This window comes from Symsagittifera roscoffensis, chromosome 6 (assembly GCF_963678635.1).
Source record: "Symsagittifera roscoffensis chromosome 6, txSymRosc1.1, whole genome shotgun sequence".
Classification (NCBI taxonomy): domain Eukaryota; kingdom Metazoa; phylum Xenacoelomorpha; order Acoela; family Convolutidae; genus Symsagittifera; species Symsagittifera roscoffensis.
Genome location: NC_087067.1, coordinates 14,497,915 through 14,521,260, shown reverse-complemented (window position 1 = coordinate 14,521,260; position 23,346 = coordinate 14,497,915). Strand labels below are relative to the sequence as shown.

The window sequence follows — 23,346 nt, the reverse complement described above, 5'->3', positions numbered from 1 at the left end:
TTTCAAATGCTGTGTTATGCTCTGTGGACCACTCAAGTGGTCTGTTCTTCTCGGTGTTTTTAAGTAGTGGGCGTAAAGCGGCAGCGGTTTGTGCCAGTTTAGGGATGTACCGTGTGAGATGATTTATGGAACCCATAAAACTTTTTTTTTATTTAAAAGTTTTTGGTGGTGATAGTTTTTCAATAGCCTCAGACTTTTTTATGAGTGGTTTTGTATCCTCGCTATTAGCAGTAAATCCTAACCACTCAACTTGTTTGCATGCAAATTTACTTTTATCCAATGATATTGCCAGATTTTGGTCGTCCAGTTTTTTCAGAACTGATTGTAATTTTTGTTTGTGTGTATCCAAAGATCATTTTGTGACAATTAGAATATCGTCTAAATAAGCGCAAGTTTTCGTGCAGTTTGTAAGGGTTCAATCGATCCCTTTTTGAAATTCGGCTGTCATATCCGTGAGGCCGTAAAACCCTGTTTGAAATTGATAAATTCCAGTAGCGTTGCCCCCAATCAGACTAAAGTTGCAGTGTTGTTTGTTCGTTTTGTCCAACGGGATTTGTGAATATGCGTAACGAAGGTCGAGTGTTGAGAATAGTGTTTGTTGAGATTTGTCCGATTTTAACACCTGTGCAATATTATCCAACAGGAGTTCAATGTTGGGCATTTGGTATTTGTTTTTATGTATGTATTTGTTGATTTTCTTAGAATCTAGTGCGAGTTTGACTCTTTGATCCTTTTTTACTGTGATAACATTTGGACTAATAAATTGTTGGTCCGAGCATTTATCTAACTTGATGATGTGATTTTGATTCAGCAACTTGTTGAGTTCCCCTTCAACCGGAATTTGTCGTCCTTTTTGCTGTATTGGTATGAAATCTTGACTGAATTGAGTTTTCATCATTGGATTTTTCGATTTTCCGATACGTATGCATAATTGTTGGAAGTTATTTTTGACCCATTGTTTAATATCCGGATGCGATTCTTCTTGTTCGTGAATGTTCAATGCAGCTTGTCTATTTGTTTCTTGAATTAACTTGATACCGATTTTTGGTAGTAAATTGCGTCCGATGATGCTGGCTTTTTAATCGTCGACAATGATGAATGGGGCTGATTGAATCTTCCAGCCTCTCAATTCAATTGTTGTAATTAATCGTCCCTTCGGGATTATAGTTTCACCATTATAACAAGCCAAGTTTCTTGCTGCATCATCCGGTGGGATACACTTGAACAATGCTGATCTATCGTTTTGATGTATGCGCCGTGCGTTTTTCTCATTCAAAAACGACATTGGACTTCCTGAGTCAGCGATAGCGAATAAATGTTCGGACTTTGTTTTTAGTTTTACAATATGTCCATTCAGGTCATCGTCCGACAGGAAGTTTGTATTTTTGACATCAAAAGATTCAGAGATTGCAATAACCGAAAATTTGTCTATTTGGTATTCATCCCATCCGTTTTTTGATGTAAACTAGGCAAAAGCTACCGGATCGTTTTCAGTTTCGAGGCATTCTGTTTCAATTTCTTCCTGTTGCTCATCTTCCCGGGTACCTAAATAATTAACATTTGTAGATCTGCAAACGTTTGCAAAATGACCTCGTTTGGCACATTTCGAACAAACTTTATCTTTTGCCGGGCAAGATTGTAGATGATTCTGATTGTATTGGTTTCCGCATTTATAACATTGTTTGTAACTGTTAGTATTGTTTTTTCTTTGTTATCCTCTTGTGTTTTGTGATCCACGTGGATATTGTCGATCGCGGAAACCACCTCTACCTCTTTGTGAACTTTGATTATTTGCCGAATTATATCGACCACCCCGATTATTTATATAATGTACGTGTTCTTGTTTTGGTGCAGTGTGTCCCCCAAATGGGTGTATCTTCATCGTTCGACTATGTTTAATGCCTTTTTCTCGAAGAATTGCATACTCGTATGCGTCTTGTGGGGTTTGTATTTGAGCTAACAGTTCTACCGCAATTTTTTCATTGTGTATGTGTGCTGTAAACATATCTCTGACCCATTCATCTTCTCTGTCTCCACGATCGGCCCGTGAGGCCAATTCGACAAGTTCTGCATGAAATTGTTCCAAACTTTCCGTTTTCTGTTGTTTACGGCAAGTTAAATTGTATCATTGGAACGCTACAATTCTGTTAGTAACGAAGATATCTTCCAACGTTGTCATGAACTCCTGTGTGGTGACATTGTGTAATACAAGGTTTGGTCTTTTTTGTTGTATTTGTCTTTGGTCTTCTGCTCCCAGACAGAGAAAAAAATAATTTCTGACTCGTTCGTCTGCTTCGTCCCATCTGTATGAATTACAAAATACACCTTTCTCCCGGGCTTTTATGACGTGGTTCTCCCATCCAACTCGTTTCTCTTGATTGCGTACCTCGCGGTTTTCTTTTTTGCGCTTCTGTTTCACCCGCTATTTCAAGCTCGTACACGGATTCTGCGGGTTCGACTAGTGTTGATCGGGTCCTCAATGAATTCCGAATTTCAATCCCATCCTTTGCAAATACAGCCGTTTCCAATATTGCTGCCCACTTTGTCCATTCTAGTGGCGGATTGGCCGACGCTCTGTCCCAAAATGGTTAATTTTTAGTGGATTTTTGGAAAATCCTGCTTGTTGCGCCATGTCACACCGTTGGGTATGAGATTTTAACACTTGAATCCGAATGGATCGATAAACCTTATTTCTAAGTCGGAGCGATAAAAAACGATTAGTTGTAAGATAACATTAATTCAACTCTGATTCTTATTCTTATTGCAGATAGAGTTCGTCCTCTCTGTCCATCAAGGTCAAGCATCTGAACCTCATTAGCAAACCAATTATGTTATGAAATAGATCCGGTCCCGTCTCTAAACAGGAATTGAGAAAAATGCCCTTGAATTTCGATGCAGGATTTGTTACACGTCGAACACTACCAGGCGTCTGGGGATTTATAACCGGATAGTGCGGGAGGTACCATATTAGTTACAGTGGCGGATGTAGGAAAGTTACGGGTATCACGTAACCTTTATCAATATAAGTTGATAAAGATTGGTCGCAGAGCTGCATTGTGGGTTTGTCCTTTTGTGGTCGTCGTTGTCGTTATGTTGTTCTTCCAAAGCAAATTGATTCGGTAGCGGGTTCCGTCGTAATGATTAATTTGTTCCATAAACTCTAAATGCTCGGTATAATTTTTCGAAAACGGTCTCTTAATTACAAAAGAAGTTGTGCCGGATTCTTCGATTTTCTAAAACTTTTCAACAATTTAAATTGAGGAAGGTTCCTCGTGTTGCTTAGTGTCAATGGAATTGGTTAGATTATAGTTGCACTGCTCATCTAAAGAAAATTGATGAAGCGGGCCGGTCATCGTCCGTCCCAGCTGGTTGCGCACTTCACACGAACTGCCGGCAGGGCACTTCAAAATTTCTTTCTCTGTGATATGCCAGAAAGCGTCGGCGGAGATTAGAATGTGTACCAAATTGGCGAGGAGATTAGGAAACGCAAGGTGTTGTAGATGGTCATACCAGTAACATACGTTGTTCAGTTTTGCGACATCTTTCAAGTCGGAATTGAGCGTTTCCTACGAGTAGTCTGATTGTAGGGTAAGCATAGCAGAAGTCGAATTGAAAGGTCCAATGTGCAGTCGAACTAGATTTTACGAAACATTGTCTTCACTGAAAGCACCGCGAATGCTTAATTCAACTGTTCGACTATTGCAGTAACTGTAAGATATCAGCTGTGCATTTCAGGACATAAGAAGAGCTAGTGCAAATAACAAGAATTGCATAGCAAGGAAACAATTGGTTTGGTTGTTGAAAAAAATTATATTATGGGCATAAGTTGTAGTTGGTTTTTCAAACCGACGTTCGTATTCACTTGGTTTTGCACATTGCTATTGGTGGATTTCGGAGTTTGCCACTCCGCAGTTTTATCATGATTTCTATGTAAAGTAGAATGGTGTTTTCTCCCGCAGTTGTTTATGATACAAGGTCTTGTTGACCTATGCTTACCCAGGCGCTTGAAGCACAACTGTTTATCCTTCACTAATTGAGTGTTTGTCGCGTAGTTGGCTTTACAAAAGCAGGGTAGTGTCCAATGCAGTGGTTTTCACTGTTCTGCAGACTTAACCATTTCAATTAATTTGATTAATTCTTGAAATTATCCTTTTTTTTCGGTATGCTGGCTGTTAAGCATGGTAAAGAGAGATGCTTGTTGCTGGCTGTTTTTCCAATCTTTGTTTCTCGTAAAAAAGAGTAGTGCAACAGGTAAAACCTCTAAGTTCTCGCAAGCTCTACAGTAGATGTCAAGCCAATCTGTGAGATCTTTGAGTATAGCATGGTCGTTCCCATTATGTACGCCGTGTTCTTCTCGTTTGAACAAGACTGCTGGGTGAAGTTTAGAGCGAAAAAGTTGAATAAGGTTACTCGAGTTCAAGTCGGGCGTGTAGTTATTTAGTTCGGACTTGTGCACCAGCATACGAAGAAAAACAGCAAACCTAACGAACGTTTGATGTTCATTAACATGCAGTTGCACAATTTTTTCCAGCTGCCAACTAAAAGCTGCATCAAAGAAGTTGGAGAAGCCGCATTTGCGAATTACTTCCTCTATTACTTGAGTATACTGTGAAGAAGTCGTGCCGTAGCTCTCCACAACGTTTTTGGCTTCATCGACACACAGGACCGCAGGTAAGTTATTTTTCTAGATCAGTTAACTTGGCATTGTTTCCTATTGCAGTTTAGAAGAGCTCAAATCAATTTTTCCATTCTACTGCATTGCCGTCGATTTTTGGGATCCTAATATCGGGAAGCTTCAAACCTTTGAGACTGTAATGAACTGTGTTGTTTGCTTTAATGAAATGTGTTCCGTAAATTGTGCAATTTCGCTGCTAAGTTGTCGTTCAACGCTCTCAGGAGGGTAATAGAAATTTGGAGCCATCGTTAAAGAAGTGAAAAGGTTATAGGAATGGTATAATAAGGTTAGAAGAGAAAATATGAAATGGATGAAAATAGGTTTAGGTTTCAATTTTTTTGTAGACAAAAGTTACGAACGGTCCTGTCGGCACTACGAGCGTGCGTATTTCGTATGGGGATATTATAAGCTTTTAAGGAGCTATGAAGTATCGCGTACTTCAACCATTAGATACCAAGTGAATTTTTTTTCAACGGTCAAGCTTAGCTGAGAAAACAATTCAACCTTTTGAATAAGATGAGAATACTTCCTAGACCTCACTGGTTCAAGTTTTTTGGAGAAAAAAAATATGCTATAGGCATTCTTATGTTTTTTTCACAAGTTTCGAGAAAACTTTCGGAATACTCTGCTGCATGGATTGCATTTTTTTGGTGTTTAGTTATGGAATTTTTAACTAAAGGGTTTTGGCTATCAGTGTTTTTCGAGCAGTGAAAAATCTACGTTTGCACACCGATGGTTCACAATTAGTAAAGCAAAGTATAATAAAAACTATCAGTTTTGAAACAGCACTATAAATTTGTTTTCAGGTTGAACTAATAGCAAAATTATGGGTTTGGACTTTTCGAATATGAATTTCAAACTATTAGTACTCTTATGAGTTTTGAAAGTACAGCCATTTTTTGAAAAAAGTCGTTTTTCATCAAAAAAGGTCAGACCTGATTGAAGGCGACGGTTACGCTAAACTAAGAACGACACAATACCGATCTAGCCCAATTTTCTGTGATCTTGAAGTTGAGGGGGACAACTGGGGGACCTTTGAGACTAGGGGGGCCTCTGATAGGGTCCATGATGTAGACTTTGATATTTCATTTTGGAGGGGGGACCTCTGAGACTAGTGTTTGTCCTTTGTGATAGGCTCATGATGAGGCAACTGATGATGATGATGATGATGATGATGGTCGACCCTGGGGGCATCGGAGACTGAGGTGCCGTGTGAAGTTAGCGGCTGTATATTTTCCTGTGGTCGCCAATATTTGAGACTCTTGGGTCTCAAATCCTAAATTGTCATCTTTAGTTTATACATCATCCAAAATTATAATCGCACTCCAACAATTTATTAATTATAAACTGGAATTTACCGTTTTTTTCCAGTATTTCACGTGAAAACTTATTCACATCATGAATAGCGGTAATAGGTGTCATTGTGACTGCAAATGCACTGCAAAATTTAATCTTGCAACAAAATAGGAGTCTTTTCCGGTATACGGCCCAAAACCGATCACTTTGCTAATCTGAAAAATTGATCACAATTTCGAACCTTTTTAGTTGAAATTCATGTCAACGGAAATGTATGTAGGATTTTAATGCAGACATAAGCTGAATCAATAGTTTAATAATTTTGGGCCGTAAAACAGTAAAGCTCCCACTACAGACAAACTTTGAGCTCAACAGAAACAAAAAAAAACTTTTTCTACGGGTGGCGCTGCTGCACATACATTCAGCATGGAAGTACAGTGCGCCAGAATCAGTGTTTTTCCTTTTTTAATTCAGTTTAGGTTGAAAAAGTAGTTCTATTTGAAAGTATTCATTTGTTGTGTAAATGGTTTCAAAAGTCTACCGAGAATCAGATTTTGCCTGTTTTGAAGACTTCATAATATCTACAGATGAATTGAGTTCGATCGCTCATCTATTTTTGCTCTTTCGATTATTTTACTCGTTTTGCTTCGATTTGAAATCCTAACTTCACATGAGAACCATTAGTTTCATTCAAGTTATGCTTTTTCCATTAATTGTGCGCTGACTGGTACCTGATTTGCTTTTATACTGAGTGATTCTAGTTGCTGAATAGTGGATTCACTTTCGGAAAAAACTTGAAAATCCACGAAAAAAATGTCATGTTTTCTGTCACATTTTCAAATATAACAAGTATATTTGATGTTGGAATTGTAAGATAAACATGTTCGGTTTATGGATGTCAACCAGGGAGTGCAAAAAATTTTCCACCTTATTTTTGAGAGAGAGAATTTGGAGTGTAACCTGAATAATTGAAATTCATGTCAGCGGAAATATTTTTAAAATTTGAATGCAGACAGAAGCTGAATTAACAGATTAAAATTTTTGGGCCATATAACAGAAAAACCTCAAAACATGGCGCAACACAGACAGATTTTCATGTAAATTTTTAGATCTTAACTTTTACATTTTTTGTGATATTAAGCTACTATTCATATGCCGTAGCATACTAACCAATCATACGGCGTAATGAATTTTTTTTGTGAACTGGATAGTTGACAACTCAGACAAATATTGAAAAGGAAAAAACTCATCGATCTCCAAACTTTCTTGTTTATTTGCGGTAATTCAAGTACAGTGCTGATTTAAATTAACCGGACAAAACGCGTTAAACTTGAAATCTAAAACGCATTTTTCTCAAATTGGGTTGAGTTTAGGTGAAAACTTTTCAAGACAAAACTTGCTTAGAAGTTTAGCACAATTAATATGGTGTAATTTGTTTTGCGAAATTCGGGTCAGAAATTTTACCCCAAAAATGGTTCATTTTGGCTTTTCTTAGTTAATCAAAAATTACGCCAAAAATACCCAGTCGATCACAAACATAATTATATCAAAGTGAGCCCCTTACGTAGCCCAACAAACTTTAAGAAGGGTTTATTCTCCAAAAAAAAAATTGCAAATCGTTTAAAAATTGTGTTTAAATAAATAGTTGGTATTTTTATAGTAAAAAAGACCTTTTTTTGGCTATCAAACAGAAATAAATTAACTTGTACAATATTTTGGAGCAGGGGCGGATCTAGGATTTTCTCGATGGGGGGGGCGGATTTTCAAAAAAATTTAAAAAATTTGACGACCTTTTTTTTAGGTCGACCAAATTGATTTTTGAGCTCTCCCATCCCAACGCACTGTTTTGCCCCTATTTGTTTGAAAAAACCGTACCCGTTTTTGGGCACTTTTTGAAAAATGTTGACAAAAAATCGCGTTTTTTTGGCGCGCGCATCCCCTCAAAGTTAGAATATATTGGCGCCTATAGAAAATTTTAGGGTCGGTTGGCCAAAAATGAATTTCTGAAAAAGTATCAAAGGGGGGACCCTTTGGGTCAGCAGGGGGTCGAATCCCTAAGGAGAAGGGGCGTCCGCACCCCCCTAAATGCGCCCCTGTTTTGGAGATAATACCTTTCTTAAAGTTTGTTGGGCTACATAAGGGGCTCACTATGATATTATTATTTCTGTGATCGACTGGGTATTTTTGGCGTAATTTTTGATTAACTAAGAAAAGCCAAAATGAACCATTTTTGGGGTAAAATTTCGGACCCGAATTTCGCAAACCAAATTACACCATATTAATTTTGCTAAACTTCTAAGCAAGTTTTGTCTTGATAAGTTTTCACCTAAACTCAACCCAATTTGAGAAAAATGCGTTTTAAATTTCAAGTTTAACGCGTTTTGTCCGGTTAATTTAAATCAGCACTGTATAAGTCTATCGAGACAAGGAAATAAAATCCGTACAAAAAAGAGCGTAAAAACAGACGTAATCAATCTCAAACTGCCTCTTGGACCACTCTCAATTGGTGCGACCAACGAGTTTCGAAAAAACTCTAAAAAAAATAAAACTAACTTAGATGAGAAAAAATCCAAATAGACTTAGTTTGCTGAACACATCGCGGTAAGAATGTTTAGTGTGCTTTACATCACATTCATTCAGAGCCTGCCTGGTTTAAATCTTTTTGGTTCGTCCTATGACCTGCTACAAATTACACCATAATAATTCTGCTAAAATTTTAAGCAATCTTGGTCTTCATAAATTTTCACCTAAACTCAACCCAATTTGAAACGCGTTTTAAATTTCAGGCTTAACGCGTTTTGTCCGGTTAATTTATATCACCACTGTATAGTTGTTCAGCGTCTCTTGGTGATTACCGTTTTTTAATCAAATAATAACGATGCCTCGCTGACGCCCTGTACTATGAAAGTTTTCCCTCGCTTTCAAAGGGTCGACTTCCATAGCTAAGCCTGGCATGCTCGTCTTGTTCACTCGCAATGTTGTTTTTTGAAATTTTTGAGTAATGTTACCAGTTTTTATGCTTTGAGATTGGTGTCTGGTCCAAAAGAGACGCTCTTTCTCCCCGACCTTTTTCCTCCCTTTGTGGGGATATGTTTTTGACAGTCTCATTGCTCTGTTCTAGTTACACAGTCCTTTCGATCAAAGTTGAATCATCATCAAATAGGCACTCAGCTATTATAAACTCAAATCGATTGCTTTTTTCGATATTCTTGTTGCTTTTTTGATAGTCGACAATTGGCCAATTTCGGTTTTCATTAGTGTATAGCCGAACTAAGCCAGGCTAATCTTTTCAGTAAAATTTTATTACTCCTCAGCAAACATTTTCACACCTTCGGAGTGATTGACTTTTGACAGTATCGGTGACGTGGCAAACTCTAGACTTGACTCTCTATGTGGGGTTCACAGTCGGTACGGCCTTCTCGAATTTCTCTTCCTTCAATTTTGTACTTGTTATCTTTTTATTACGTTCAGTGCCTGAGCTGGCATTATTAGCTTCTCTAGTATGCCCCAGAGTCATTCTCTATCAACTCCTGGGGTGCACTCTTACTATATCTAGAAGAACCACACTAAGTCTCTTTAAGTTTTGTCGGCTTCTCATCCCTTTTCCCACTTGACCCAGAAATTTTTCTGACTTCCTCGTCAATACGGCTAAAATTTCCTCAATCAGTCGTCAGTTTTCTTTTCTGAAGAATTCTCGGTACTTTCCATCACTTCTTACTGTTTTCTGCCAAAGTTTTGAGACTAGAAGCAGAAACTCTTGCTATGATTCGGCTGACAGGAGTCAGCAGACACATGCGTCTATAGTTTTATATGTCGGTCTATCCTTCTTTTGTCTCTATCGGCCAGCAGTCAGTTTTAAGGATCTCAAGAAGGCAGTCGTACAAAAGAACCTTACCCTTACCGCCACTCCGATCTCCTTAGTGTGATCTCCTTGATCAAGGCTAGCTCTTCTCTCATTTTTTCTATAGTGAGTATAGTGTTTATGTTACTTCCTGGCTAACCGCTACAATTTTCCGTCTAGCAAGTGCTGCTTTTTTTGAAAAATTGAACCCACCGTAAAATTTTCCCATATTTTCCAGGCCTATAAAATTCTTCTTGAACTGTGTTGTTTTATTTCTCTTTTTTTTTTTAAATTTTGGTTAAGCTTCCCGTGGAACCTGTCCTTCGCTTCTCTCACAAATTGCAGCCACTAAGACTCTATCAGCTTGTTTTTTGCAATTTTGAAAGTCTTTCATTTTTGCCTGCTATTGCTTGTAGGACCTCCCTATGGCAGGGAGACTCATCATTTTTTTGCCATATTTGATACCCTCTGTTGAAAATTTTCAGTTTTCTTCTTGTCGTTGTCCAGCCATTTGTTATGAATGCAGCCAACCTTTTGTTAAGGAACACCGCGTGCTTATTGTCCTCATCGATGATTTGTATCATTTTCAGGCCATTAACTTTATCTTCCTAATGTCTTGGCCTGTGGTTCTCTTCCTAATGTCTCTCGATACTCCTTGACGACCATTTCTTTCCATCGATTTTCCCAGATCAACAGAGGTTTTTGAACGGTCCCATCCCTATTTCTACATTACGAGGCCAAACTGTGCATTCTGTGCATTGTAAGTGGATTCCGCATCAGGCCAAAATCAGATTTTTCGGAGAACCGGCAACTTTGCAACTTTTTTTGATCTTCTTCGCTGTTGTGGATTCCACAAAGAAATACCTAAAACACTGTACCGCACAAAACCGATCCGAAAATAGGTGATTTTGCGGAATTCGCAACCTTACTTGCGGAATCCAGAACAGTTTCTGGAATCCACAAACAAATAATAAGACATTTGTTTAGTTAAATTAAGATGTTGCGGATTCCGCAACTGTAAGCGGAATCCGCAAATTGTAAGTGGAATACGCAAATTGTAAGTGGAATCCGCATTTTGTTTGTGGATTCCGTTTACATATATGTGTATATCTGTAGTATAGCGTTTAAAATTATATCTTTTAATTACTGGTCACCAGAAAAATCAATCTCAATTACTACATTGATCAACTACCAGTTGAAATACCACAGGTTCGGTCTCAATTCCTGTCAATCCAACTTCGATCTCAAATCCTGTCAATTTCGATCCCAAATACTGACGTACTGAACTTCGATCCCAAATAATGACCAAATTCGATCTGAATTTTGATCCCAAATACTGATGCAATCCCAAATACTGACCTAGTTTGGCATTGTGCTGTGCGTTGTGTTACCAAACACTCTCAAACCAATTACTACAAATATTTAATTTATTCGGCGTTAAGATTTCAACATCAGTATTTGGGATTGACGCAATCCCAACTAGTAATCTAAATTGGGGATATGCTGTGTGTTGTGTTTCCATACACTTTCAACCCATTAATTACAAATAACGAATTTATTTGGCGTTATGCTTCCAAAATCAGTATTTGGGGTTGTCCATATTCAGATGTTGTTTTTCCGTACCCTGTCAGCCCAATGTAGTATGTTGTTTTTCCGTACCCTGTCAGCCCAATGTAGTATGTTGTTTTTCCGTACCCTGTCAGCCCAATGACTCCAAATATTGAACTTATGTTGTGTTTCCAAAATACTGAAAGGAGAAATTTCAGCTCTAGCTTTTGATTGTTCATATGCAAGTTCAGTAAAAAATTTTCTTTTATTTTCCTTTTTTTGGCTGCACAGATTTGAACACTAAGATTTTGACTAGAACTGTTACAGATTTCATAGGAGATGGCGATTGAATTGGAATTGAAAAAGAATACTTTAATGATTGAGAACTATAGTAGAATGAATGGAAGAAAAGATTATTATTTTTTAATCGAACAGCTCAGCGACCCTTCATGTATTTCTGTCGTAGAAAAACTCGATTTTGAAATGACGTTTCAAATTAGTTTTTACTAAAACATTTGTTTCAATTTTATGGATCTAAAAATGTGGTTTTCCCCGGCATCGGTTAGGCTGCTGCTTTTTTGTGTATGATCTCATTTTTCTAAATCATGACTTTTATTTATCGATACTGAAAGATTTCAGTTTTAAAAAAAAAACATTTTGTTTTCATCAAATTTCAATCTCAGGTTTACGATCTTCTAGTATCAATCATATTCAGATCGTTTTTGCCTTCCTCGCAAAATGTGCAGAAAAAAATCTGGGACCAATTGCTATACACAATTGGCAATCTTGTGTCTATTTTACTAGGAAAACTGTTCTGTGTAAGATAATACTTTCGATGGACATTTACGATCGGCAAAACTTTGTTCTTGTTTGATATTGTTACGACTAAAAAAAAATGACGGAATTTTTGTGCTCAGGGTGGATTTAAACAACATTAAACGTGCAGTATATTTCATGCTCGGGATATATTTCATGATGTATTTCATGAACATGTATATTTCTTGAACGTGTAAGCGGAGATTTAATCCGTCTTAGATATCGTTCCAAATTGAATTGAGACTATTTAATAATTTGCTATGTGCGAAGTGTATGACTCCATACTTCACGTAGCGTGTACGGGGATGATTTTCAAAAAAAGGCTATTTTTCCTTTTCCCCCACCTCACACCACGAGCAGCATCTTTACGTGTAACTTTTAATTTTACAAGGTTAATTATGAGTAGTAAATATGCTTATCATGACTTAATTTTTTTATGTCAAATTTCATTACATTCAGACATAAAAAACAAATTTTTTATGCTAAAATTTTGCACGTGTAGAGCATAAGGAAAAGGAGCCAAACATATTTGAAAGCTTTCATGTATTCTGAAGTTTCACCAATTTTTTTTAAAATGAACACTACTTCATAGATCTTATGGCAATCGGATCATTCGGGGCTTCACCGTGATATGAGCACTCTTGTTTTATTGCTAAATCAGTTTGAGATGTAGTGGGCAAATAGCCAGGGTAATTACACCAGTTATCTGTTTCGACAGTTACGAATATTACTAAAATTACAAAACTTCTTGATTTCTAAAAAAAACTTTTAATTAGTTAGTTCACTGCTGAATACGTCGGAATAAATATCATTATTTGAAATAATTGCTTAACTTAATTCGAGTTATGCTTTTTCGATAGGTTATTTTCAGGTTGGTTGATGCGTCTAAAATTGATCAGAGGCACATTGCGTAATAGTTTTTTTTTCAAGTTGCAAATTGAAGCTCTTAATTAAATATTTAAGCTGTGGTAAAAAAAGAAACAAAGTGAAAACTTCTTTTATAAGATATCCTAAGCCCTGGCCGCAAATCAAAAAGTACTTCGCGTACGATTTCATTTTTCTTAAAAAAGTAATAGTACTTTAAAATAATTTTACTGTTTTAAATAAAGTTATTTTCTAAATATTTACCTAATGTTATATTGCGATGCTTGTAATTTTTTGGTGTGATAGATGGAGTTGTGGGCTACCGGTCTTTGGGGTCGTGCGAAGAAGCGTGTCAAACAATTTGTTCATCTGCGGAAGTAGCTTCATATAAGTGCACAGGATCATTGACCGATTGTAACGCAGACTTTTGCCCAGATTTAGAACCGTGCGTAACTTGTTACGCAGACTGTAGCTTATCGGAAGATGTCGATTATTGTCTGATGGACTGTGACTTTTCTGACGCTTGTGGGTTTGATGCCAGACAAAAACGGGAAGTGATCGCTCTCGGACCAATATCACTAGGGGACAGTGGACAGTCTTTCGTTCCGAGCGTCGACTTGCAAACTGATCTGAAGTACTTCTCTGTTTTCAGACTAGTCTTATCTTCTGCTGACCCCACGCAAGGTAATTGAACAAATGAACCTTTTGCTAATTTCTCCAAAACTAATAAGCAACTTTTTCAATTCTTGCTTGACTCTTACTTCTCTAACGAAACGGTGTTTTGCCAAAGTTTTCACTTGATACACTCGCTTATTATTCGCGGTTTGTGGCGGAATTAGAGATTTTTTTGGTCTAAATGTTAAATGTCACAAAATGTAATCCTGGGTTGACCAAAAATTGTTATAGTACATTTTCCTTATGCGGAAAAAGTTACCTATACAATTTCGTACAATTCCATACGGATAAAAAATTGAAAAAAAAAAACTCATTGACAAGTATTTTTCCATACATGGAATTTGTATAGTAACCATTTTTCTATTGTATACGAAGCATTTTTGCATGAAAAAGACGTCAACTTTCGTTCGAATTTATGTTTCGTATCAAAAGATAATAACCAAGGGTATTTTTTGCAAGAAAACCCATAAGTTAAGTGTCAAAATCGCACAGCAGAACTGCATTGAATATTCGCCAAAGGGTTGATGTAATAACGTTTAATCAGAAATATTACTAGCAACCATAACATTTTCTATGTGGCTACAAAAATTTACAGAATAAAATTCCTACGAAAACAAGGAGAAACTATTTTTTGATTCAACAAAAAAATAAATTGTCATTTCTGATTCAATTGTACAAAAAACTCAGCCTGGACTACGTTATAGACAAAGAAGCGCAAATTTTGCATTCAAAAGTTTTTTTTTTGAATTGGTTGCTTGAGCATAGAAATGATTTTGAAGCCCCAAAAAACGTTTTCTAGACATGTAAAAAATGCTAATTGTACTAATTTTAATTATGAAAACTGTATGATAAAGCATGTTTTCTATACACTCAAGGTATGGAACTGGTTAACAAACAATTTTGTTCTATCAATTTAAATTGTATGATAAGAGGTTTTTGCATACAGGAGTCAATCCGGGATTTTATTTCAAAGGTTTTGCCGCTTGAAACAAATTTCCGAAGTAACAAAATACTACCTAAACAGCAGTTTGCTGAACGACCAGAAGCCGCAGATCACAATTTGATGCCGCGAAACTTGTGGATACAATCCGGTCAAAACTAGCTGATAGAAGTACATAATTAACAAAAGTCCGGAGTGATAGAAAACAAATAACAACAGAAAAACTTTTGCGAGGCCCAAATTGGATAATATCAAAGATATGGAACTCATAGACTAATTGTATCTCAATCATTCGTCTAGAAGAAGTATATCCTTCAAAGACCGAAAGAAGGGAAACCAATTGACTGCATTTTTCAGGAGTTTACATACCAAAACAATGAATACCTGAGAGTTCTTAGACGAGAGAAAATATCTATCCTGAAAATATTGCTCCCATCAGTGAACTAGCGCAGGAAAGCGAAACCTGGTACAAATAAAATTAATTTCAGAACAAGCAACTTTACGGGCTGTCAGTAGTCGAATATGTTTGTGTCTAGAGCTGCGGAGTTGCAGTATAATGTAGATGAAGGAGATGAAGATTATTTTTGTACTTTGATTAAGTTTAGCAAAGATGATAAGATTTTGAATGAAATTAAGAAGATCTGTAGAACTAGGAAAGTGATCTTAGAAATGAGAAGGAGGAGACTGAACATTCGTTTAATTTTAGGACAAAATTGTGTTTTAGGTGCAATAAGACTGGACACAAAACAGCTCATTATAGATCTAAGTTAATGATTAAGGCTAACCAGTCATCCAGTGATGAATCCGCTGTGAAAATTTTTCAGTTGCATAGAATTAGAATACATAGCTAGGGATTGTAAGAAGGACTTTGAGAGGAAAAGCATGAGAGAAGAGTAGCAGTTGGCTGAAACAATTAAAACATATTAAGATTTACAACTGAGCCGATAGAGACGATGATGACTTAGTTATAGATTCAGGCGCAACTTGCAGTATTGTGAAGGATAGGAGTTTACTTGTTGAACTGGACGAGAGTTTTAGCAAAACTGTTGAAAACGCTAACAAAATCGGAGTCTAATTTTTACGTAAATAATGAGCTGACTTTACTGTGAGAGAACCTCAAGGAAATTTTTTAGAAGAAAACTTAATGAATTAATGTTTCTATGAAGCAGAAAAGTCAGGAAAATTGGTATCAGTCTCCAAACCTACTACAGGAAGAGCCAAAGAAATTTTCAACTAGTGTAGGTGACGATGCAGTAGTTTTTTTCTTTTCAAAAAGGAGTGTTAAGTTTCGGAGAAAAGACTTCCCAATTTGTAAAGAAGTCACTTCCCACTTTTTGGATCAAATTAAAAACATGGTTGGATATCGCACGTTGTCACGCGATATCATGCGATGTCATATTACCAGAGCAGATCTCAACACGCGGTTATTTTTCCATATAAATAGAAGTGGATTGACTACTCTATTATCGCTCTCTAACTCAACTGTTGATTATACATAGTTTTGCAGCCAATATGTAATAGTCAGTGAATAAGCGGAACTTGCAGAGTTCCAGAGTTCTGATCGAATCAATTCTCAGTTCTTGTCTACTTCTCAGCAGTGAGTGAGTAAAAGGGCCCTCTGTGAAAGATGAAGCTTCACGACAGCAGTCAGACGTGAGCCTGGGCGAAGTTGAAAGTTCACGGAGAGTTTCAGAAACAAATGGTGTCTGATTTAGCGCATTTGAACCCTTTTTTTGTGATCTCAACTAGAAACTTTCAAATTTTTTGAACTTTTTTTTCTATTTCAACTCAAATGCTTTTTTATTGGTGTGCTAAATGCTGATAAAACTACTCTTGAATTATTGAGGTTACAGATATTAAGATCTTTTTCGGTCAAAACTTTAAGGAAATAGTAAGTCGACATTTGGGCCGATATTTTGAATGCAAATAGTTCAGACTCGATAAAAATCACGCAGTCAAGAAATAATAAATACCAATATTTGTGTCACAAATTGACTCTGAAAAATCTTGAAACTTTCAGTCTGGTGTAAATCAATTCAAAAAAACCAGTTGTATAATTTAGTTTAAGCACCGGGGACCTCAACTTTGCTCCTATACGTTAAAAAGACTTCGACTTGATTGATACAACGCCCTCTAATTGTAGTAAAAAAAATATCGTGAAGTTTACGAAGTCGCAGCGTTCTTTTTTTCATAAAAACCACTAATTATTTTTATAATCAACGCAAGTTCGATGTACCACGCGCTAGAAAAAGTGTCCGCGTCACTACATCTTTTTTGACTATTTAAGCCATAAACAGTCTAGTTTTTAATCACAACGCCGTTAACAACCGTATTGCTGAACAACACACTTTCAGTCTGTTTTCGTTTTAATCATGCAAATATCGTGATATGGCTAATAGTTATGAAAAAACTCATTTTGTAGCAGTTCTTTCAACCTTTTTGTGGGTTAAAATTTTATAGCCATCTTGAAATGATAGAACAGTAAGATCACAGCTATCGTATTCCGCCAACTCAACGGAAACGGAATTGACGACATCTTTGCGAAATTCAGCAGTTCAGTTGAAAAAATTACGAGTGTAGTGAAATATCTGTGGCAAAAACACCTGATAGAACATCCGGTACGTAGGAGCTCAGAATATACTGCAAAAACTAAAAAAAAAAACAGTCATTGTAATAAATCCGTAGCAAGACGCGCTATTCAAGGAATTTTTTTTGTTTTTCGTGCTACAGGAACACCTAGCAACTTACAGTTTCCCAGCTGAAGATTTGTATGTTTAGAATTCTTTGGTGGGAAACGTGGTTTCGTCTCGGTCCGTTGGTATTAAAGTGATTCTCCTTCATTTCTTTTTTGAATTAAGATATGGTACGAGTTTTCCCTTTTTTGAAAAGCATATTTGCAATAATCGGCCGAATTGAGAAAAAAAATAATTTGTGGTCGTAAGCAAAAAAAATAATCAAACTTGGGGTATTATATACATTGCGCTACCCTAAATTTTTTTAAAACTTAAAAAATCAGAAAAATTATCTGAAAAATTATTGAAAGCAATGTTAAAACGCGATCTTTTTTCAGAAAAACAACGTCTTTTAAATAACAATTAAAAAGCTTAAATTGCAAAAAACGGCTGCAATTAAAAACAAGATAGGAAAAGTGCTGGAAAAATGTCTGACGCGTTAATGTAGAAAGAAATCAACTATTTAAAATTGTTTTTAGAATATGCCAAACCCTGGCCTCAAATTTATGAATAATTTGCATGAGGTTTCCATCTTGTTAAACAAAAATAGATTATCTAAAACTTATTTTTTTTGGAAGTTCTTTTTAAATTTTTTTCTAATTTAATTTGCAAATGCACGTGATTTTTTGAGAAATTTTATGGTGTTTTAGATGCAGGTGTTATAGATGGTCAAAAAGCAATTTGCATGCAATTTCATTCATATAATAAAGAGAAATAATGTTTTTTCCAAAAAACTGAAATTATTTCTAAATTTTTTTCTAAGTTTCATTGCAAAAATTTTTTACTAATGGATAACTTTTTCTGCATACGAATCAGTATAAGAATCAGTATAACTCCCAATAGATGTTGTTTCGGCATTAGGCGGCTTGTCGCTAACCTTGATGCATCAAGCTCAAAAGCCTCTAATTACTCCTTGGTCTTCTACGCAGTTTGCCACCGTCGTTGATACTCAGCAAAATATAAGCGATGTGAATGAAATATAAATCTAAATGAGTTGCAACCCAGTCACTTTTCAATTGCAAATCAGTGGATTAAAGCTGAGCCTGTTAGATATGATAATTTTGAAAGTGATTTGTCACTTTAGTTTTTAAGCTCATCTCCTTTTTCTGTAGTTTTTTGGACAATTAATCCTGTAGGTAATCTCACTTTTATCATTAATATCTACAAGCATCAACAACCCCCGAAATTTCTAACCCGTTAACGTTCAACGGAACATCATGCGTACTTAAGATGAGAACACCAACTATGCCTCCATTATTTACATACACTACCGTTGGAGCATTTTTAAATTTCACTCCATTACAGGACAAGGTACCCTGGCAAACATTGATCGCTTCAAACAATCCGAGCTCGTACGCTCATCGGCAAAATCAAGTACTCGCGTGTTCCGTTTAGAGGTACAACGTTGCACTCAGGATTCTTGAACGAAGTATTGGTTAACATGAACCTGTTGTGAACCTTCGGCACCTCAAACCATAACTTTCCGATAGCATGATTAATTTTGGTTGAGTAATTTCAAGTGTCAATGGCGTGTTTCAATTGTTGTCAAATGAGAACAGTCTCAGAAATAAAAGCTATCTTTAATCAAGATAAGTACATTACTTTTCAAAACGAAGAGGTCTTGGTTTTCATTGATGAACATCCCTTCGAAAGTTCTCCTCGAGAGTTTTTTGCGGCTGAGGTTTTTGCGGAGAAGCACTTAATTTCTCCGGTCTGCAAGCAGATTATATGTTTCGTAATTGCCAAAACTCTAGAAAAATTTTCCGGCAGCACTTGTCAGGGATAGCCTCAATTCTTCTGAGGAATTTGAACTTAAGTAACTTGAGGTCACAATATCAGTTGATATTAATGGCATTGACTAAAAAGTTAATGGAACCGCATAGGTAAAGCAAAAAAATAATGTTAAATTTAAAGGTCCATCCTTGTAAAAAATAACCGAAAAAAGTCAATCCTTGAATCAAAAATAACCGCAGAAGAGTCATTCGGACATCGAAATTGTTGTTGGCAAAGATTTTAATCACCACATACGCCCACTTCTTCAAAATTTTGATCAGAATGGGAAAAACTCACTGGTTGTTAATCTGCCTGAAAAATAAGTTTTGAGCGGCGCGCTTATCTTGTAAAGTTACTGAATAGAAATAAAATAAGTCAAAGATAACAGATCTTTACACATCAATTACTAGTCGGTGCTGGACCAAACTGGGGCGCTGGATAATGGCTCGACAAGAAGAGTGCTTTTCAAAAAATGACATTTATACAGTAGATGAGGAAACCTCGGTAATCGTTATGTTAGCACAGTTAATCTGCATCATCAGCATTATTGTTGTGTCCGTGATTGATAATTAGTCCACTAGTCTGACCTCAATCCAAACAAGCGGAGTAATTTTCGTCATAGTTTGACTGGCACGTCGAATATTCAAGGCTTGTCATTGAACAAATATTTTGTATCCAGTGCTGAGTCAAACAATGTTGAATGTCCTCACTGCACGAAGTGCGCTGATGAACATCCCTTCGAAAATTCTACTCGAGAGTTTTTTTGCGGCTGAGGTTTTTGCGGAGAAACATTTAATTTCTACAGTCTGCATGCAGACCATATGTTTCGTAATTGCCAAAACTCTAGAAAAGTTTTCCAGCAGCAATTGTCAGCGAGATGATGGCCTTGAACCTTAATAGCCTCAATTCTTCTGAGGAATTTGAACTTAAGTAACTTGAGGTCACACTATCAGTTGATACTAATGGCATTGATTAAAACGTTAATGTAACCGCATACGTAAAGGAACCAAATAATGTTAAATTTAAAGTTTTGGCAGTCCAATACTTCAGGAAAAATGTCAATCCTTGGAATAAAAAATAATCGCGGAATAGTCATTCGGACATCGAAAATGTCGTTGGCCAAGATTTTAATCACCACATAAGCCCACTTCTTCAAAATTTTGATCAGAATGGGAAAAACTCAATGGTTCTCAATCTGCCTGAAAAATAAGTTTTGAGCGGCGCGCTTCTCTTGTAAAGTTACTGAATAGAAATAAAATAAGTCAAAGATAACAGATCTTTACACATCAATTACTAGTCGGTGCTGGACCAAACTGGGGCGCTGGATAATGGCTCGACAAGAAGAGTGCTTTTTAAAAAATGACATTTATACAGTAGATGAGGAAACCTCGGTAATCGTTATGTTAGCACAGTTAATCTGCATCATCAGCATTATTGTTGTGTCCGTGATTGATAATTAGTCCACTAGTCTGACCTCAATCCAAACAAGCGGAGTAATTTTCGTCATAGTTTGACTGGCACGTCGAATATTCAAGGCTTGTCATTGAACAAATCTTTTGTATCCAGTGCTGAGTCAAACAATGTTGATTGTCCTCACTGCACGAAGTGCGCTGATGAACATCCCTTCGAAAATTCTACTCGAGAGTTTTTTTGCGGCTGAGGTTTTTGCGGAGAAACATTTAATTTCTACAGTCTGAATGCAGACCATATGTTTCGTAATTGCCAAAACTCTAGAAAAGTTTTCCAGCAGCACTTGTCAGGGAGATGATGGCCTTGACCCTTAATAGCCTCAATTCTTCTGAGGAATTTGAACTTAAGTAACTTGAGGTCACACTATCAGTTGATACTAATGGCATTGATTAAAATGTTAATGTAACCGCATACGTAAAGGAAACAAATAATGTTAAATTTAAAGTTTTGGCAACCCAATACTTCAGGAAAAATGTCAATCCTTGGAATCAAAAATAACCGCGGAATAGTCATTCGGACATCGAAAATGTCGTTGGCCAAGATTTTAATCACCACATAAGCCCACTTCTTCAAAATTTTGATCAGAATGGGAAAAACTCAATGATTCTCAATCTGCCTGAAAAATAAGTTTTGAGCGGCGCGCTTCTCTTGTAAAGTTACTGAATAGAAATAAAATAAGTCAAAGATAACAGATCTTTACACATCAATTACTAGTCGGAGCTGGACCAAACTGGGGCGCTGGATAATGGCTCGACAAGAAGAGTGCTTTTTAAAAAATGACATTTATACAGTAGATGAGGAAACCTCGGTAATCGTTATGTTAGCACAGTTAATCTGCATCATCAGCATTATTGTTGTGTCCGTGATTGATAATTAGTCCACTAGTCTGACCTCAATCCAAACAAGCGGAGTAATTTTCGTCATAGTTTGACTGGCACGTCGAATATTCAAGGCTTGTCATTGAACAAATCTTTCGTATCCAGTGCTGAGTCAAACAATGTTGAATGTCCTCACTGCACGAAGTGCGCTGATGAACATCCCTTCGAAAATTCTACTCGAGAGTTTTTTTGCGGCTGAGGTTTTTGCGGAGAAACATTTAATTTCTACAGTCTGAATGCAGACCATATGTTTCGTAATTGCCAAAACTCTAGAAAAGTTTTCCAGCTGCACTTGTCAGGGAGATGATGGCCTTGACCCTTAATAGCCTCAATTCTTCTGAGGAATTTGAACTTAAGTAACTTGAGGTCACACTATCAGTTGATACTAATGGCATTGATTAAAATGTTAATGTAACCGCATACGTAAAGGAAACAAATAATGTTAAATTTAAAATTTGGCAGTCCAATACTTCAGGAAAAATGTCAATCCTTGGAATCAAAAATAACCGCGGAATAGACATTCGGACATCGAAAATGTCGTTGGCCAAGATTTTAATCACCACATAAGCCCACTTCTTCAAAATTTTGATCAGAATGGGAAAAACTCAATGGTTCTCAATCTGCCTGAAAAAAAGGGACTGAGCGGCGCGCTTCTCTTGTAAAGTTACTGAATAGAAATAAAATAAGTCAAAGATAACAGATCTTTACACATCAATTACTAGTCGGTGCTGGACCAAACTAGGGCGCTGGATAATGGCTCGACAAGAAGAGTGCTTTTTAAAAAATGACACTTATACAGTAGATGAGGAAACCTCGGTAATCGTTATGTTAGCACAGTTAAACTGCATCATCAGCATCATTGTTGTGTCCGTGATTGATAATTAGTCCACTAGTCTGACCTCAATCCAAACAAGCGGAGTAATTTTCGTCATAGTTTGACTGGCACGTCGAATATTCAAGGCTTGTCATTGAACAAATCTTTGCTCATTCGCTTGCCTTATTGCGAAACTTACTACTCGTACTAACTTGCTTCCGTCAACATCAAGGTTAAAACATCCGCGTTGATTAACCTCCTTGTGATCAGGCTTGTTCGAGCTTTTCGCACCAGGAAGATGCCAAATTGGATGTTCAAGTTCGGCACCCACGATTCCCTAAATTTTTTGAAGTTTGAAGCCCAGTAAACCACCAGGCAAAACCTTGAACAATGCCCTGAAGCATCTATTGCAGTACTTACAAGGTTCTACCAGGACGATTACTTGAATCAACCCATAATTTCGATGACGCACGCAGAGTAAAATTTGCTTGCGATTAGGAGTATTTGAGTTCTGATTTAAAGTGGAATTCTGAGAGTTACTTTCTTGCTGTTAGTCATGTAATTCTTCTTGAGCTCTAAGCATTCGTTAGACATCAACTTGCTCTCAGTTTTTTTACCTGGCTATCTGCGTCCTGCTTAAGGAAAATTGGCGCATAACTGGGCAACAACGTGACAATCCTATACAACAATTCATCGAATGACATGCAATAATTTTTCTCCTATGAAAAAAATTGTTCTTCGTTAGTGATTCCCTAACACTTTCGGTGTGGGTTCAATTTCATTTACTATAGCTTGTAAGATGTGTTTTGCTCATTTTTTTCCTTCGTAGCCTTTGATTTCAAACACTTTGATTTCAGAAAAAGAGGGGACACCTTAATCAATGAGCTGTCAAGTCCTAAGCTTGAATTGCAGGAAGGGTGGGCTTTACTAAATGAATTAGTTACCAATTTTCGATGCAATATGTGCTTGTGAAATAACTCACTTCATCCCAGTGGCTTTTTGGCTCCTTATAGATAGGTGAAAG

The 23,346-nt window shown here is 36.7% G+C and overlaps 1 protein-coding gene across 2 annotated transcripts in view; it reads left to right on the top strand.

The window, feature by feature from the left end:
• The window catches only part of LOC134847646 (uncharacterized), a 46,341-nt gene that overhangs the window by 19,262 nt on the left and 3,733 nt on the right, over positions 1-23,346 (top strand). For both annotated transcript variants that reach the window (XM_063864800.1, XM_063864799.1), the window contains exon 4: positions 13,347-13,724. In XM_063864800.1, coding sequence (XP_063720870.1) covers positions 13,347-13,724 — 378 coding nt within the window. The remainder of the gene's footprint in view (positions 1-13,346; positions 13,725-23,346) is intronic.